This window comes from Giraffa tippelskirchi, chromosome 4 (assembly GCF_054371585.1).
Source record: "Giraffa tippelskirchi isolate mGirTip1 chromosome 4, T2T-mGirTip1v1.2.pri, whole genome shotgun sequence".
Classification (NCBI taxonomy): domain Eukaryota; kingdom Metazoa; phylum Chordata; class Mammalia; order Artiodactyla; family Giraffidae; genus Giraffa; species Giraffa tippelskirchi.
In genome coordinates, this window is record NC_137278.1 from 137854360 (window position 1) to 137872354 (window position 17995).

Genomic DNA, 17995 nt, shown 5'->3' on the forward strand with positions numbered 1-17995 from the left:
TTTCATTTGTCTCCAGGTATTTTTTTTTTTGTTATTACTTTAGTGACCTATTGGTTGTTTAGTAGCACAGTGTTTAGCTTTCACACTGTGTCTTATTTTTTTCTTTGCAAAATTTTTCTTGTAGTTGATTTCAGGTTTCATAGGACTATGGTCAGAAAAGATGCTCGATATGATTTCAGTCTTCTTGGTCTTATTGGTTGCCAGATCCTGTCTTGTGCAGAGACTGCTGGCCACTTGCAGGTTTGATGGGGTCCTGATGTGGCTGGCTGCACGGTCAGTGGAGGCTTGGTCTTGGTGCTGGCTCACTGGTGGTTGGACCTCGATTCCAGGGCAGTTGGCTGAGGTTCCCAAAAGGTCCCAGAGCTAGTGCCAGCCTGCTGATGGCCAAGGGTGTCCCAGACTGTGCTGGCCTCCTGATGGGTGGGCCAAGTCTTTACACAGCTGGCTATGGAGCCATGGTGCTCCCAGGGATGGTGTCTGTGGGGTCCAGGGAGTCCAGGTACTTGTCCCTGCCCACTAGTGGCTGAATCTGGCCTCAAAGCTAGTAGTTGCCCATGGTGAATGGAGCTGGGTTCTGGGGTCCCTGTGTACCTGGGATGTCCTGGAGCTGGTGTTAGTTTCCTGGTAGGTAGGCTAAGGCCCAGGAAGCCCTAAGACTGATGCTGGTCTGCTGGTGGCTGAGTCTGGTCTGGGTTCCTGGCTTCAGGGCCCTGCTGGTCCTAGAGTCAGTGTGGACCAGCAGGTGGTATGGCCGGAGCCCAGGGGTTACAAGGGCTGGTACCTGCCCCCTGTTGGGTGGAGTCTTCTCTGATGGCTGGCTGCAAATCCCTTGGAACCTTGGGGCTACTGATGATCCACTAGTGGTTGGGGCTGGGTCCTGGGCCCTCTGGTGGGCAAGACCAGCTTTTGGAGTGGCTGGGGTCTCAGTGGGTTCTATGGCAACTGGCTGGCTGGAAGATGGGTCTGTGTTCCCTCCCAGGTAACTGCTTGGCATGGGGTGACCCAAGATGTGTGCCAGAAAGCTAGTGAATGGGGCCAGGTCCTGATGCTAATAAGCTAGCAGGAGGAGTGAGAGGGGTGCTTGCCAGTACCAGTGTCCTCGTGGTGGGATGAGCTCCCTAAAATGCCTTCTGCCAGCTTCTGCGTTACCAGGGTGACCCAGATGCTTTCTTTCTTTTTGGGAAGCTCTTCAAGATCAGCAAGTGGCTCTGACCCAGGCTTCTTTCAAATTTCTGCTTCTTCTCTGGGTCTTGAAGCATGTGATATTTGTGTGTGTGTGTGCCTTTTAAGAGCGGAGTCTCTCTTTCCTACGTTTTCCTGACTTTCCTGAAAGTAAGCCTTGCTGGCATTCAAAGCCAAACACTGTGAGGCTCGTGTTCCTGGTGTAGGACTCCCAGGCTGGGGAGCCTGCTGTGGGGTTTGGACCTTGGGGAGAACCTCTGCAATTCTAATTATTCTTTCGATTGTGGGTTGCCTACCCAGGGGTGTGGGTCTTACCTATACTGTGTTTCCTCCTACCCATCTTGCTGTGGTTCCTTCTTTATATCTTTAGTTATAGTCTTTTCTTCTGGCCTTCAGGTCACTCTCATTGATAGTTGCTCTATAAATAGTTGTAATTTTTGTGTGTCCTTAGGAGGAGGTGAGCTCAGGGTCTACTATCTTTGCCCCATCTCCTGTCTGTTCTTTATTTTAAAGTAAATGAAACAATCTAGTATACTCTGTCTTGGCTAGGAGCTAGTGGGTCAAGCTTCTTTTGTTCAACATGATGTTTTTTAATTTTATTCATATCATGGTGTGTATGTGTGTATCAATATGTCTTCCTTTATGTTGCAGTTTAATTCAGCTGTGCCATAATTTGTTTACCATTCTTCTGCTGATAGATATTTGGGTCATTTCAAGTTTGGGGCTTTTATGCATAAAGCCACTGTGAGCATCCTTATATAAATCTTCTTGTGGCCATGTGTTTGTATTTCTCTTGAGTAAATTGTTAGGTTATAGAGTAGGTGTGTGTTTAACTTCATAAGAAAGTGCCAAACTATTTTCCAAAGTATGTGAACCGTTTTAGACTCACCAACCAATATAAGAAAGTTTGAATTGTTCTGCATTCCCTGCCAATTTTTTATTTTGTTAGCCTTAACAAATTTTAGCCATTCTAGGGGGTGCAAAATAGAATTTAATTCTCATTTTGACTTTTATTATCCTAATTATTATCAATTTTGAGCATATTTTTTTAATTAACTCACTTAGCTATTTCCCCAATGAGACAGTATGGAGAGCATGGATTTTTTGAAATCCAGGTAAATATGGTGAGATACTGAGACCTACTTTAAAACCCATGTAGATTAAAAGTAGAGGTGACATTTGGCATAAAATGTAAATCATGCTAGGTATAAATTCCCTTTTAAAAAAATTAACTGAAAATAGTGAGCCCCTATGCATTAGCCATATTCAGTATTAAGAGGTCCTGTTATTCAAGGAAAGTTTAAACAAATATCCTATAATTTTTCCTTTAGTTCTTTTATCTTGTGACTATCTTACATGGGTGATGTCTGTTAAACGCTTTTCATAGTAAATCTATTTGCATGTAGACATGCTGAACCCATCTGGCAATGAGTTAATTTTACTACACAATGAACAATATAACATTCTTTTTCATGCTCTGATCCCTCAGAAATAAATAAATAAAAAGGGAATGTGCAAGGATTATTTAAACATTTCTGGAAGATGCCCACAAAATTTACATGCACACAGTATATTCTATTTTGAGATCTATTTTGAGATTTTGTTTCTGTTCACTTCTAATATGGCTTTCTCATATTAAATGATTTGTTCTAATGGAGGGCACAAAGCATTTTTTTTTCTGCTAATAATCTTGGTTATAGGATTAATTCAGTCAACAAAAATTTGTCAAGGTCCTCCTACATGTCAGATACTATTCTAGGTGCTCAGAATATTTCAGTGAACAAAAAGGAAAGATCCCTGCCCCTGTCCTGGAGCTTGTATTCTAGATGGATACTGCAGTATTACAAACAATATAATGGCACCATGAATAAGAGAAATAGATCAGAAAAGGGATTAGATGTTGTGTGGTAGGAGAGGGCAGATTGTAATTTAAAATATGATGGTCAAGGGTGATATTATGGGAAGTTGCCTAATGAGCTGAGTTAAAGGAAGTGAGGGAGTTTGCTATGAAGACATTACAGGGGAGTCGAGCTCCAGGCAAAGGGAACAGCCAGACTTCTAAACCTGGAATTTTCCTAGGGTGTTCAGGGAAGAGCAAAGAAGACATTTTGACTGGAGTGGAATGAAGAGAGAGAGATGTGTGTGGGAATTACTAGAAAAACTTTCAGGTGTTATGAGAATTTTGTGTTACTCAAAGTGAGATAATTGAAAGACTTGACAGAAGAGTCACCTAATTTGACTTAATTTTTTAACTAAGTTAAAAAAGGGATCATGGCTGTTCTGACAACTTTTGAGGCTAAACTCTAAGGGCCAAGAGTAGAAAAGGAGGAGATGTACTCAGGGAGCTGTTGAAGTAAAATAGACGTTGGGGGCTCAAATCAGGTGATGATTAAAAGTCAAGAAGGAAATGGCAACCCACTCCAGTGTTCTTGCCTGGAGAATCCCAGGGACAGAGGAGCCTGGTGGGCTGCTGTCTATGGGGTCGTACAGGGTCGGACACGACTGAAGCGACTTAGCAGCAGCAGAGCATTTGCTAATGTATTAGCTATGGAATATTAGAGGAGAAAGAGGTAGGATGACTATATATTTGGCTGATAACTGAGATCCACTCAGCAGATTTTGAGGGGGCAGATTCAACTTTGGATGTGCTATCCTTGAAGTGGCTATTAGACATTGAAATGAAAATGAGGAAGCAGCTGTCCATAGACTTTGGAGTTCAGGAAAGAGATCTGGACTGGGAGTGATTGATGAAACAGATGACTAAAGGACCATGGTCTGAGCCCAGAGACATTAAGAGGTTAGAAAGAAGAAGAAACTGCAAAAGAGAAATTATTAAAGAGAAAAGAAAACCAAGCGTGTGTAGAGTCCTGGAAACCAAGAGAAGAAAAAGCGTATCAAAGAAGAAGAATGATCAGCTATGTCACATACTATGTCATACAAGTCAAAGAAGGCAGAGACTGAGAACTAGCCACTGGTCATGGTGTCCTGGAGGCCGTTGGTGATGTACACAAGAGCAGATTCGTGGAAGGTGGGATATGAAAGCCTCTGGCTACAGTCGGGTAATGGGAGAGAAGAGACGGAGAGAGTTAGACCTTGAACAAAGACAACTCTTTCAAGGAAAAATAGGACCATAACTGGTGAAGGAAATGGGATCTAAGAAAAGTTTGTTGTTAAAGTGGGAGAAACCAGAATATGTTTGTTTAAAAAGAATCAGTGGAGTACTTTGCAAACTATCTCTCGTAAAGGACTAGTATTTTTTAAATATATCTGGTCATTTATAAACATACTATTGTAAAAAATGGTAAAAATGAAATGAAAAAAGACATTCCAAGTGTAAGCCAATTGTTTCTATGGAAAACAAAATGGTGGTTCCTCAAAAAGATTAAAAATAGAAGCATGTAACCTAACACAAAAATTTCTGGGTATATATCCAAAAGAATTGCATTATTCACAATAGCCAAGAAGTGTAAGCAACCTGTGTCCATCAGCAGATATATGGATAAAGAAAATGTGATATATACATACAATGGAATATTTTTCAATTGTCAGAGGAATGAAATTCTGACACATGCTGGAACATGGATTAACTTTGAGGACATATTGCCAAGTGAAATAAGCCAGTCCTAGAAAGACAATATCAACGATAATCCAAGTCTATGCCCTGACCAGTAACGCTGAAGAAACTGAAGTTGAATGGTTCTATGAAGACGTACAAGATCTTTTAGAACTAACACCCAAAATAGATGTCCTTTTTATTATAGGGAACTGGAATGCAAAAGTAGGAAGTCGGGAAACACCTGGCATAACAGGCAAATTTGGCCTTGGAGTACAGAATGAAGCAGGGCAAAGGCTAACAGAGTTTTGCCAAGAGAACGCACTGGTCATAGCAAACACCCTCTTCCAACAACACAAGAGAAGACTCTACACATGGACATCACCAGATGGTCAACACCAAAATCAGATTGATTATATTCTTTGCAGTCAAAGATGGAGAAGCTCTATTCAGTCAGCAAAAACAAGACCAGGAGTGGCTCAGATCATGAACTCCTTATTGCCAAATTCAGACTGAAACTGAAGAAAGTGGAGAAAACCACTAGACCATTCAGGTATGACCTAAATCAAATCCCTTATGATTATACAGTGGAAGTCAGAAATAGATTTAAGGGACTAGATCTGATAGAGTGCCTGATGAACTATGGACAGAGGTTCATGACACTGTACAGGAGACAGGGATCAAGACCATCCCCATGGAAAAGAAATGCAAAAAAGCAAAATGGCTGTCTGAGGAGGCCTTTCAAATAGCTGTGAAAAGAAGAGAGGCGAAAAGCAAAGGAGAAAAGGAAAGATATTCCCATCTGAATGCAGAGTTCCAAAGAATAGCAAAGAGACATAAGAAAGCCTTCCTCAGCGATCAATACAAAGAAATAGAGGAAAACAACAGAATGGGAAAGACTAGAGATCTCTTCAAGAAAATTAGAGATACCAAGGAAACATTTCATGCAAACATGGGCTTGATAAAGGACAGAAATGGTATGGGCCTAACAGAAGCAGAAGATATTAGAAGAGGTGTCAAGAATACACAGAAGAACTGTACAAAAAACATCTTCCCAACCCAGATAATCACCATGGTGTGATCACTCACCTAGAGCCAGACATCCTGGAATGTGAAGTCAAGTGGGCCTTAGAGAGCATCACTATGAACAAAGCTAGTGGAGGTGATGGAATTCCAGTTGAGCTATTTCAAGTCCTGAAAGATGATGCTGTGAAAGTGCACTCAATATGCCAGCAAATTTGGAAAACTCAGAAGTGGCCACAGGAAAAGGTCAGTTTTCATTCCAATCCCAAAGAAACCCAATGCCGAAGAATGCTCAAACTACCACACAATTGCACTCATCTCACACACTAGTAAACTAAGGCTCAAAATTCTCCAAGCCAGGCTTCAACAATACATGAACCATGAACTTCCAGATGTTCAAGCTGGTTTTAGAAAAGGCAGAGGAATCAGAGATCAAATTGCCAACATCTGCTGGATCATCGAAAAAGCAAGAGAGTTCCAGAAAAACATCTATTTCTGCTTTATTGACTATGCAAAAGCCTTTGACTGTGTGGATTACAATAAACTGTGGAAAATTCTGAAAGAGATGGGAATACCAGACCATCTGACCTGTCTCGTGAGAAACCTGTATGCAGGTCAGGAAGCAACAATTAGAACTGGACATGGAACAACAGACTGATTCCACATAGGAAAAGAAGTACGTCAAGACTGCATATTGTCCCTGCTTATTTAACTTATATGCAGAGTACATCATGAGAAACGCTGGGCTGGAAGAAACACAAGATGGAGTCAAGATTGCCGGGAGAAATATCAATAACCTTGGATATGCAGATGACACCACCCTTATGGCAGAAAGGGAAGAAGAACTAAAGAGCCTCTTGATGAAAGTGAAAGAGGAGAGTGAAAAAGTTGGCTTAAAGCTCAACGTTCAGAAAACTAAGATCGTGGCATCTGGTCCCATCACTTCATTGGAAATAGTTGGGGAAACAGTGGAAACAGTGTCAGACTGCTCCAAAATCACTGCAGATGGTGACTGCAGCCATGAAATTAAAAGATGCTTACTCCTTGGAAGGAAGGTTATGACCAACCTAGATAGCATATTAAAAAGCAGAGACATTACTTTGCCAACAAGTTCCATCTAGTCAAGGCTATGGTTCCAGTAGTCATGTATGGATGTGAGAGTTGGACGGTGAAGAAAGCTGAGCACCGAAGAATTGATGCTTTTGAACTGTGGTGCTGGAGAAGACTCTTGAGAGTCCCTTGGACTGCAAGAAGATCCAGCCAGTCCATCCTAAAGGAGATCAGTCCTGGGTGTTCATTGCAAGGACTGATGTTGAATCTGAAACTCCAATACTTTGGCCACCTCATGCAAAGAGTTGACTCATTGGAAAAGACCCTGATGCTGGGAAGGATTGGGGGCAGGAGGAGAAGGGGACGACAGAGGATGAGATGGCTAGATAGCATCACCGACTTGATGGACATGGGTTTGGGTAGACTCCAGGAGTTGGTGATGGATATGGAGGGCTGGCATGCTGCGATTCATGGGGTCGCAAAGAGTCAGACACGACTGAGTGACTGAACTGAACTGAACTGAGAAAGACAAATGGGCTTCCCAGTTTAGCGCTAGTGGTAAAGAACCTGCCTGCTAATGCAGGAGACTTAAGAGGCATGGATTTGATCCATGGTTTGGGGAAAAATCCCATGAAGAAGGGCATGGCAACCCAGTCCAGTATTCTTGCCTGGAGAATCCCATGGATAGAGGAACCTGGAGGGCTACAATCTGTAGGGTCGCACAGAGCCGGGCATGACTGAAATGACTTAGCATGTGTGCAGAAAGATGAATACTGTATGATTTCAGTTATATGAGATATACAGAGCAGTCGAATTCATAGAAACAGTAGAGTCGTGGTTTAATGTGTGCCAGGTTTAATGTGTGCAGAGTTTCCATTTGAGAAGACAAAGAGTTCTATGTGATGGTTGCACAGCTTTGTAAATGTTTTTAATGCCACTGAACTCTACACTTACAAATGACTAAGAGAGTGCATTTTGTTGTGTGAATTTTACCACAATTAAAAATAGAACAGGGATTTCCTGGTGGTCCAGTGGTTAAGAATCTTCCTGCCAATGCAGGGACATAGTTTCGATCCCTGATCAGGAAAAAATCCACATGCCATAGGGCAACTGAGCCTGCTTGCCTAGAGCCTGTGTTCTACAACAAGAAAGTCGCTGCAATGAGAAGCCCACACACTGCAACAAAGAGTAGACCCTGCTTGCCACAACTAGAGAATGGCCATGACCAGCAACAAAGACCCAGCACAGCCAAAATTAAATGAATAAATAAATATTAAAAAATAAAACAAATATAAGATGATTTTATAATTATTAACTTTAATAAACAAAATTAATCTGCCAAAATCTTCTAAATCTTCTGAAAGTTTCTAAATGCTTACTTTCATCTTCTGTACTCATTTTCTCCCAGTTGACAGTGACTAGTTCAAAGACCAGCATCTGTGCATAGACTACAGTTTGGTTAGCTTTCATATAGTGGCAACTGGAACACTGATGATGTAGGAGAGATGGGAAAATTGCTGGAGTGGTGAGAAGAGATGAGATTAGGTGCACGATGGAGGGATTGATTTTGGATTTTCCATGTCTACTAATGGGCAGGAAGGCTGAGTACTGGGCAGAAGGGATGGTGGAAGATTTGGGGTGTTGGGTGGGTAGAAGAGGTTGTGGGAGATTTTGGACACATTCTTTTGTAGATTTCCACTTTCTTGATAAAAACAAAAAACAAAGTGATCTTTGAGACTTTGAATAAGATAGAGTAGAAAGTTAGCTAAAAGAGTAGGAGAGTGATAGATACCTTTGCATAAAAGGTAGAAGCATGGTTATATACCATATTAATCAAATATTTGTTTGTTTCTTTTTCAAAAGTACTTTTCATTATTAAGTTTTCCCCATAGAAAAAGGTCTTCCCTCTCCAGTGAGAGTCTAGCTCTCATAAGCACAGTAAATTTCCTGTTCTTTTTTGCATTCTGTTGATCTGTTTACAGTTACTCAGTATATACTCAGAAAATAGTCACAAAAAGGTATCAAATGTAATTTCATTTCTGAATTGATAACATTCTGCTTAAAGTTGTATGCATTTTCTTCTACTGGTCTTTCTGCTATTATTATTATTACTGTGATGTCCTAACTAGATAACATATGAATCATTTCTTTTTGTGTCATTTTTATAGCATTGTCACCATGGGCTATGTGTAAATAAAGAAATGGAAACACGTCCTGTAGATGGCGATTGGGGACCATGGGGACCTTACAGTTCTTGTTCAAGAACATGTGGAGGTGGAATCAAAAGCACAAGCAGGCTCTGTAATCGCCCCGAGTATGTCTTTTTTATGTCACTGTAAATTAAGATTATCTCAAGGCACCAGAAAGTAAACATCAATTGCATTCACTTCTAAAACTGGAGGTCAGTCTGTAAGTTTCTGAGAATCAGAAAACTTCTGGAATACTTTAAGCCATATTACTTTCTATCTTGGTAGAGTCAGACCTTAAAAAAAAATAAAAAGTAAAATACTTTTAAGAATTTTAGTTAAGACAGCTGTTTTCTTTCTTTTTTGATTTAGTGTAAATTTGAGAAATAGTGGCAAATAACAACAGTAATATGATGGCATTTTTACTTTTACTGTGCTTTTGTTGAAAGAGTCTGGCCCCTTTCAACTGTGCTTTGGTTTTCCTGAGTAAAATAGGTAGTTTTTTCTACCGTTTCTTACTGTTTGGTATAATTTGTCATGTCATATATTCTTTTTCCTATTTTCATCTTGTAGTTGCTTCAGTGTCTTTGGCTTGAATAAGTACTGAAGCACAGATCCTGCTCACCAAACTATTTAAAAGAATTTAGGGATTCCATAAGAATTTTAAAAAATGGTTCTCTTATTATATATATAAATAAAAAAATTTTAATGCAGAAATATGACATACTATGAATAGAATACGACTTAGTTTGTTTGAATTTTAAAATAGATGAATTATGCTGAAAGTCTTCATATAAGTTTTTAATTATCCAACATAAATTGAAATGGAGTTGAATGTCTATAGATTGATACCATGAAATGCTTTGAACTGAGTGATAAGTAGGATATACACAACAAAGAGTCATATATACTTCCTTTTAATTTTAACATGGTATCATCTTCCTTTGTGATCATCGTTGGCTCACTCTATATGTCTCCCTGCCTCCAAAATGAATAAACAAATCCCCACCATTAGTTCCTTGTTAGTTAATCTAGTCATGAATAAGACATCATTTCTTCCCTCTGGGCCACAATGTCCATGTTAAAATGGATTTTCTATAGTTCATTAACCACAGAGTTGCTTCCCAACCATGTTACATACACTGTAAAAACACATACATAAAACCAAAAAGTGTTAGTGGGACATCAGTGGTTTTCCAGATCCTGGAAAGGGATGGAACAGTTTTAGAATGAAATGGCAGAAATAACCTTGTACTGATGTGCTTTAAACTGTAATGAATTTGACTAGGCCAAGAAACGGAGGCAAGTACTGTGTGGGCCGCAGGATGAAATTTCGATCATGTAACACTGATTCATGTCCAAAAGGCAAGCAAGACTTCCGTGAGAAGCAGTGCTCTGATTTTGATGGTAAACATTTCAACATCAATGGTCTCTCCCCTAACGTGAGGTGGCTTCCAAAGTACAGTGGGAGTAAGTAATTAGAATATTTTTTTGCTGTAAACAGTTTTGAGACAAAGCAACACACAGCTGTGTTCTTGTCCACCGAAATTTGACTTCTTCTTACAGTTGCCGTAAAAGATCGTTGTAAACTCTATTGTCGGGTGGCTGGAACCACTAACTTCTACCAGCTGAAGGACAGGGTTGCCGATGGTACTCCTTGTGGAACTGAAACAAATGACATCTGTGTTCAAGGCCTGTGTCGGGTAAGTAAAATTACTGCATTTAAAATGACTTTCAGAATACTGTTTTCCTTCTATTTTTCTAGCCAGATATGACTTCTGCAATTTGATATACATTCTTACAAATTTCAGTGCAGCATCCTTTGTTGCTACCCTACTGTCTATAGGAACATGGTTAGGAGCTATTCTTTGTTATCAGGAGTGACTCACGAAGCAGTAAGATGAGTTTGCTGGTTTTGTTTTGCCTGTGGTGCTCAAAATCAAGATGAGGGATGAGGTCAACTTCCTAAGTTGTCTCAGGACCCAAGGAATGCAAAGTCCTTTTGCTACTTTGAACATAACCTTCTGTGGTGACACTTTTTCCCTCTGTGTTGGAAGCAGTGATATCCTCCCACCCTCTCTCCATTCTCCTACTTCTTATATGCATTCGACAAACTTTTACCAAATTTCTATGTGGGCTTCCCAGGTGGCACTAGTGGTAAAGAAGACACAGGAGACACAGAGACACACGTTTGATCCCTGGGTCAGGAATATCCCTTGGAGGAGGAAATAGCAACTCACTCCATATTCTTGCCTGAAGAATCCCATGGACAGAGGAGCCTGGATGGCTACAGTCCTTGGGGTTGAAAGGAGTCAGACATGACTGAGCGCACACACACATACACATACACACACACACACTCTGAATGCAGCATCCTGTTCCAGTCACCGAGATGAAAGCATAGAAAAGAACACCTGCCTCTGACATGGGGGCAGATCGGTGGGGGTGTTGGGCACACACACAGGGCTGTGGGCTTATCTGCAGGGTGGCATGTGGACGTTGTAGATGGAGTGTCTTAGTCTATGGAGAAGTGGGAAAAGGATTTGGGGAAGGCTCATGCAGGGTGTGAGTCTGGATCTAATTATTAGAATAAGAAAGTTTTAGAAAGGTGAAGAAGTAAGAGACCAAGGTTGGAAGTGGCCACCAACTGATGGTTGTTATGTGAAAGCTTTTTCCTGAAGTCATTGAAGGTCCAAGGATTTGGAGTTAAGCAAGAGATGTGATTTGATTGGCATGTTAAAATCTTCTGAATGTACTGGGTTGTTAGGAAACTGGAGTTAGGTAGGCCATTTAGCGGGGCTTCCCTGGTGGTAAAGAGCTGGCCTGCCAATGCAGGAGATAAAAGAGATGCGGGTTCGATCCCTGGGTCAGGAAGATCCCCTGGAGGAGAACATGGCAACCCACTCTGGTGTTCTTTCCTGGAGAATTCCATGGACAGAGGAGTTTGGCAGGCTGCGGTCCATAGGATTGCACAGAGTTGGACATGACTGAAGCGACTTGGCACACATGCACGCAGACAAGATTCTAGGTGAGAGCAGATGAGCCTCTGAATTAAAGTGTGCAAATTGCAGATGGCAATCCTAAAAATGGATGGTGAGTTTGAGAAGTGGATAGTGAATGTTGTCTAAAGAATACAAGTATCATCTTGTGAACTCGTTCCTTAAGTGGAACTTAATAGGACCAATTCTTCTCCCTATAACCAAACATCTGTTATTACCTAGGTGATAAAGGCCTTGCACACAAAGGGCTAATGAGATGTTTAGAGAAACTGAAAATAACTTACAGATTGGAAATAGCTTTGGACTTCCCTGATAGTTCAATTGGTAAAGGATCTACCTGCAATGCAGAAGACCCAGGTTTGATTCCTGGGTCGGGAAGATCCCCTGGAGAAGGATAGGCTACCCACTCCAGTATTCTTGGGCTTCCCTTGTGGCTCAGCTGGTAAAGAATCTGCCCGCAATGCGGGAGACCTGGGTTCAATCCCTGGGTTGGGAAGATCCCCTGGCGAAGGGAAAGTCTACCCACTCCAGTATTCTGGCCTGAAGAATGCCATGGGCTAGTCCATGGTGTCGCAAAGAGTTGGACACGACTAGCGACTTTCACTTCACTTCATTTTACTTTTAAATGTGAGAAAAAGGGCACTCAGTGCCTGGAAACTTGTTTTATCTAAGTTAACCCCAGACAGTCAGATATAATGAGAAAATATGACATGTGTCTGAACATAAAGATGCATGTTATTTTCAAAAAATATCTGGATGAAATTTTCATTTTGGAAATATTTACCTTGTAAATACAAAGTCATGAGGCTTATGAATTTTTCTTACTCTCCTGATCACTAAATTTAAAGGAGTGTTCCAAAGAACTAAATGTTACTGCAGTGTATGCAGAGGGCACCATCTGTGTGGAAAAGAGCTGCATTTGTTCTTTCAAAGACTTGGGTCAAACTGTGTACTCTCACCTTTATTTATTTACTCATTTTTTTCTTAAACACTTTATTACGCTGGATATTAATTTTAAGGAAATAAGTTATTTCTTTCAGATATGCTCAGTTTACCCCCAGAGTTCTGAGGTCATAAGTTAAAAAAAAAAGTAAATCATGAAGGACCTCTTTTTGAAGTTACTATGGAGTGTTACTTTTTGTCCCATTTGAATCACATATCCTTAAAGAATTACTCTCAAATAATCGAAATAGGAATCACTATCAATATTTGTTACAATGTGGATTCTTAGTTTTTTCCCTCCAGGGATTTTTAAGAAAACTTGAGAATCATCTTTAAATCCCACACCAGGTGATTTTGATGCAGGAAGTATGTAGATGATCCTTTAAAAAACAGTGCTTTTTCAACCATGTCAACAGCTGTGTGAAAATACTGGTGTACATATAACAAGATCATTAGATAGCCTGAAAAAATCTTGTTGTATTGAATTTCCTGTTAATTGAAAGAATATTTTTGGAAAGAACTTTGTAAAGCCCCATTAGTGCTTCACTGGTCATTTTAATAATCTTGACTGTAATTATTGTGTTTTGAAGCAAGCTGGCTGTGATCACGTGTTAAACTCCAAGGCCAAGAGAGACAAATGTGGCGTGTGTGGTGGGGATAACTCCTCCTGCAGGACAATGGCAGGTGTCTTCAACAGTGCACATTATGGTGAGCTTTGCATTTCTTTCCAGTTTTCTCTTTGGTTATAATAATGGGACTATATCATTAAGGACTAATAGAGTTGGTTTGTTATTGTTTATTCTGTGTTTTAGTTCAAAATGATTAATTAAATCGTGGACAAGTTGTATGATTGAATTGATGAATTTACCTGCTTAAGACAAGTTTAATTCTTAAAAAAAATTTAGATGCATTTATTAGAATAAATCCAGTACAATTTGACAGTGATGTGTAAATAGTCCCTCTGTCATACCAGTTAATGAAGTGTTTTTACTGCTGCTTCTGTAATCTATATTGTATATGTTTATAATCTTTCCAGGAAATTTGCTTTCAATTATTTTTAATCATCTGAACCACATGTTTTCTGTGTGACCTGGCCTATCTGTTGTTTTTTATTGATGATATATTGAAACTGATTGAAGGTGAAGGATGAAGCCATTAACTTAAATGTTAATTTAGAATTATTGTTACATTTGATTTTTCAGGAAGTCTGGATTACAGATATAATTGATATTTGGCCATGGCTTCATTTTTCTTAAAAATTTTATGCAAATATATCAGATATTTTCCATTAAATTTTCTGAGAAACGTTTTTTATTTTTATGATAATAAAAGCAACCCTTTAAAACTTTCTTTGCAAAATAAATGATGTCTGTTTTACAGTTTTATTGTTCGGCTTCAAATTGTATTCACATGTTTTTGAACAGAGTTGTTTAAGTTGGTAAGAATTGCTTCAATTAAAGCAGTGTCATTTAGAACACTATATTTATATGAAAAGTGTAGAACATTTACTACTCTGGTCATGCTTATGCATCTAAGTTACTAGATGATTTGACGTTATTTTTCTAGTTGTTATGATTCTTTATTTCTTGGGACCTATATATATTTGATCCTTTTTTATCACCAGTGGCACACATTTATCAAAGTCTGGTCTGTATTCACTGGAAAGTATTTTTGCTATATAAAGCCGAATGCACCAAATTAGAGTTTAACCTTGCTAAAATTGAGCTATGAATTAATCAGTTTGCAAATGGAAAAAGATTAAATTCATGTGCAGGTCTGAACAGCATTTGTCACTTTACTGCCCCCTAGTGATAGCTTTCATCTTGTCACATTTGCGATGCCTTGGAATACTTTCCTGAAAAGCATAGCAAAGACATAAATAGTGGAGCTGGTAGGAACATTTTATAGTGAAAAAAAATCATGAGTCAAATTATTTTTGTCGGCTTATGATCTACAACCAGCATGCGTTTAATGTATACAGAATAATCATACCATTTATCACCTTATATTTAAATGTGATATCTTAAAGAGATATAAATAAATAAGGCTGCTCTGAAAACACAAGATAATCTCATGAGACTTAACCTCTTTTAAAATTTCCTCTTCTAAAGTTAATTTCATATTTATAAAAGTTCATGTATATGAAAAATTTCAACTCTTTTTGTTTTTATGTTAAATGAAAGAGGAAAATCCTAATCAGAGAAAGGAAAACCTTAGAATAATATCACTAGAGCAGAATTAATTGTTGACTTAAAACCTGAGAGTATTTGGAAAATGATGTGACATGAGTGGTTTTAGTGCAGGAAAAATGTTTCTTGTTTAATGTATATTTGTATATGTAATGTAATGTATATTTGATATAGTGTTTCCTCATATTTTGAGAAGTGCCAGTGTTATTGAATTTAGTCTCATAAAACATTTCTCTAGAGTAAACTTTTTACTTTTCTCTTGACAATTTGTTAGTAGACTTTAAAAAATAATGTAAAATTTGGGGGATAGCTATGGAGATTCCTGCTTACACTGGAACCTAAAAGCTTAAGAAAAATATTTCTCTTTTACGTTCACTATTATGCTGCTCACTGAGTCTGTGTAAACATCTAGCAATGGTCAACTATTTTTATATCTCCTGGACTTGTGAATAGCATTTGGAATCCTGTATTTTTCCCTATTAGGAAGTATAAAATGTAAAAGTACTGGTCACATTTAAAAATTAATATGTGTGTTAAGTAGTTCAGGAGCTGAGCTAAATTGCTAGATTCATTTTTATTCTATATTCAGAATTTTAAAAGTAAGAGAAATTAGGGAGTGCACCTTCAGAATCCCAAACTGTGTAATTCTAGACAACGACCACTTTTTCTTAATCCTTAGTAATTTGTATAAGACACTGATTCAAAAAGAATAAGCACATATCACCTTTCAGAGATAAAATGAAATTAAGTCTGACTATGCTATTCAGATGTTTCACTCAGCAGTACTAGCCTCTGGGCCATCTGCTTTTTGTGAAAGTTAACATGTATAAAATTATATTGCAGGTTATAATGTCGTTGTAAAGATTCCCCCAGGAGCAACAAACATTGATATTCTTCAGCACAGCTATTCTGGAAAACCAGAAGATGACAATTACCTGGGTAAACATTTTTAGTTAAATGGCAGCCAGTATGTGCAGTTTCATGGAGGTCTGTGGTTGTAAATTCTTGGAAGGCAAGAAGAGCCCCTTGAATAAACATGCAATTTCGGCCAAGTCATCTGACTCCATATATGTGTTCTCTTTTTGAATTACATACCATATCCTGTTTTAAAGATACTGAATTAAATTCTGCAAGGCAAATTAAGCTTTTATCCCCATGAGGGTGTTTTAGATAACCAGAGGTTATATTCAGTTAAAGTTGTGTGTGTATTTAGAATACAGTCCTCTAGTTATAGACCTCATTGGGGTTAAATGTTTTTAAAAAAGTGAAGTCGCTCAGTCGTGTCCAACTCTTTGTGACCCCATGGACTGTAGCCTACCACGCTCCTCTCTCCATGGCATTTTCCAGGCAAGAGTACTGGAGTGGGTTGCCATTTCCTTCTCCAAAGGATCTTCCCAACCCAGGGATCGAACCTGAGTCTCCCGCATTGTAGGCAGACGCTTTACCATCTGAGCCACCAGGGAAAGGAAATGTTTTTAAAATTTTTCTTAAATGTCTTTACCATGTAGCACGAGTCTTTAAATACAATTTTTATTGTGATTGTATTTTTATTGCTCTTATGTTACAGAAAGAGAACTATAGTTTCATATTTTTAGATGTTTAGTGAACATAGTCCTAATATATTGTCTTTTAGCTATTTCTAGAGTATACATTTCAGTTGTTATTTACTTTTTGGAAATTAACTTATAGGTTTAAAGCATTTCACTTAGGCCCAGAGATGAAAAGAATGCTTTACAAATCTTTTGTTTCTGTCTGATAAATACCTTAATATTGACTTACATGTAATTCACTAAGCTGGTGATATAAAGCTGATAATGAAAAAATACCTGCCTCACATTAATGAAATGTGAAATATTGGCTCAAGTAATCAATGCTTTGAATTGATTGGGAATCTGAATCTATAATGAACAGCCCATTTCAGAAATTATATTTGGCTTTATAGAGTCAGTTGTAGAAAGAACAGCTGCTGAATGGATGCAGATTTTCCTTCCAGGGTGATGAAAAAGTTTAGAAAACTAGCAGAGGTTGCACAACATTGTGAATGTACTACATGCCATCAAGTTGTTCAGTTTAAAATGGTTAATTCTGGTTTTGTTAATTTCACCTCTATATAAAAAAAAAGCAAAAAAAAATTCCTAAAGAAAATCAAATGTAAATGTTTTAACTGTTTACATTTAGTTGCACTTCTTTTTCTTTGGCATATACATAGGTATATGCCATATATATCATATGGCATAGACATATGCCATATGTATTATAGATAATTTATTATGTCTCTCTTAGGATCCAAATGTCGATATTTGGTTCTGCCCAAGTTTAAAGATTAGAAATGTTCACTACTAAAATATCAGTATACTTTGTAAAAGAACTACTAATGGAAATACCAAATTTTAAATAGGGGGGCAAAATATATGTGTGGAGTCTTTAGAAAGGACTTGTAATTTGCTTTGGTAACTAAAAATAATGAAATGTATATAGTTTTTCTCAGTAAAATTTTGTTTATTTCCCTTAGTTTTAGTGTAACAGGCAGACCTTTAAACAGGCCAGTCCACTTCTGATAATGTGCAAATTTACAGAGCTATTTTCATTTTGTTGGTTCTTCATTGAATTCAGTGTAGTGTATAAAAACAATCACAATAGTCCACACAGATGCAGAATCACCAAACATATTTGGTAGTATTCCCTTCAGCATTGGTTCAAGGTGTGTAGTAGTTGTTAAGTTCAGTCATGGTAACTTGTCTGCTTTGGGTAGGGTTTCCTGGAAAACCAAATAAGTGTTTTCCAAAAAGATTATTCCACTGCAAGTATAGTAAATCAGCAAAGATGTATTTAATTAACATGGAGCTTTTATTAGTGTAAAATTTAAAATAT

The 17995-nt window shown here is 38.4% G+C and overlaps 1 protein-coding gene across 1 annotated transcript in view; it reads left to right on the forward strand.

Moving 5' to 3' along the window:
• ADAMTS20 (ADAM metallopeptidase with thrombospondin type 1 motif 20) overlaps nucleotides 1-17995 on the forward strand; it is a 195783-nt gene that overhangs the window by 79156 nt on the left and 98632 nt on the right. Inside the window, exons 12-16 of the mRNA XM_081593614.1 lie at nucleotides 8977-9122; nucleotides 10283-10464; nucleotides 10561-10697; nucleotides 13526-13643; nucleotides 15968-16063. Coding sequence (XP_081449740.1) covers nucleotides 8977-9122; nucleotides 10283-10464; nucleotides 10561-10697; nucleotides 13526-13643; nucleotides 15968-16063 — 679 coding nt within the window. The remainder of the gene's footprint in view (nucleotides 1-8976; nucleotides 9123-10282; nucleotides 10465-10560; nucleotides 10698-13525; nucleotides 13644-15967; nucleotides 16064-17995) is intronic.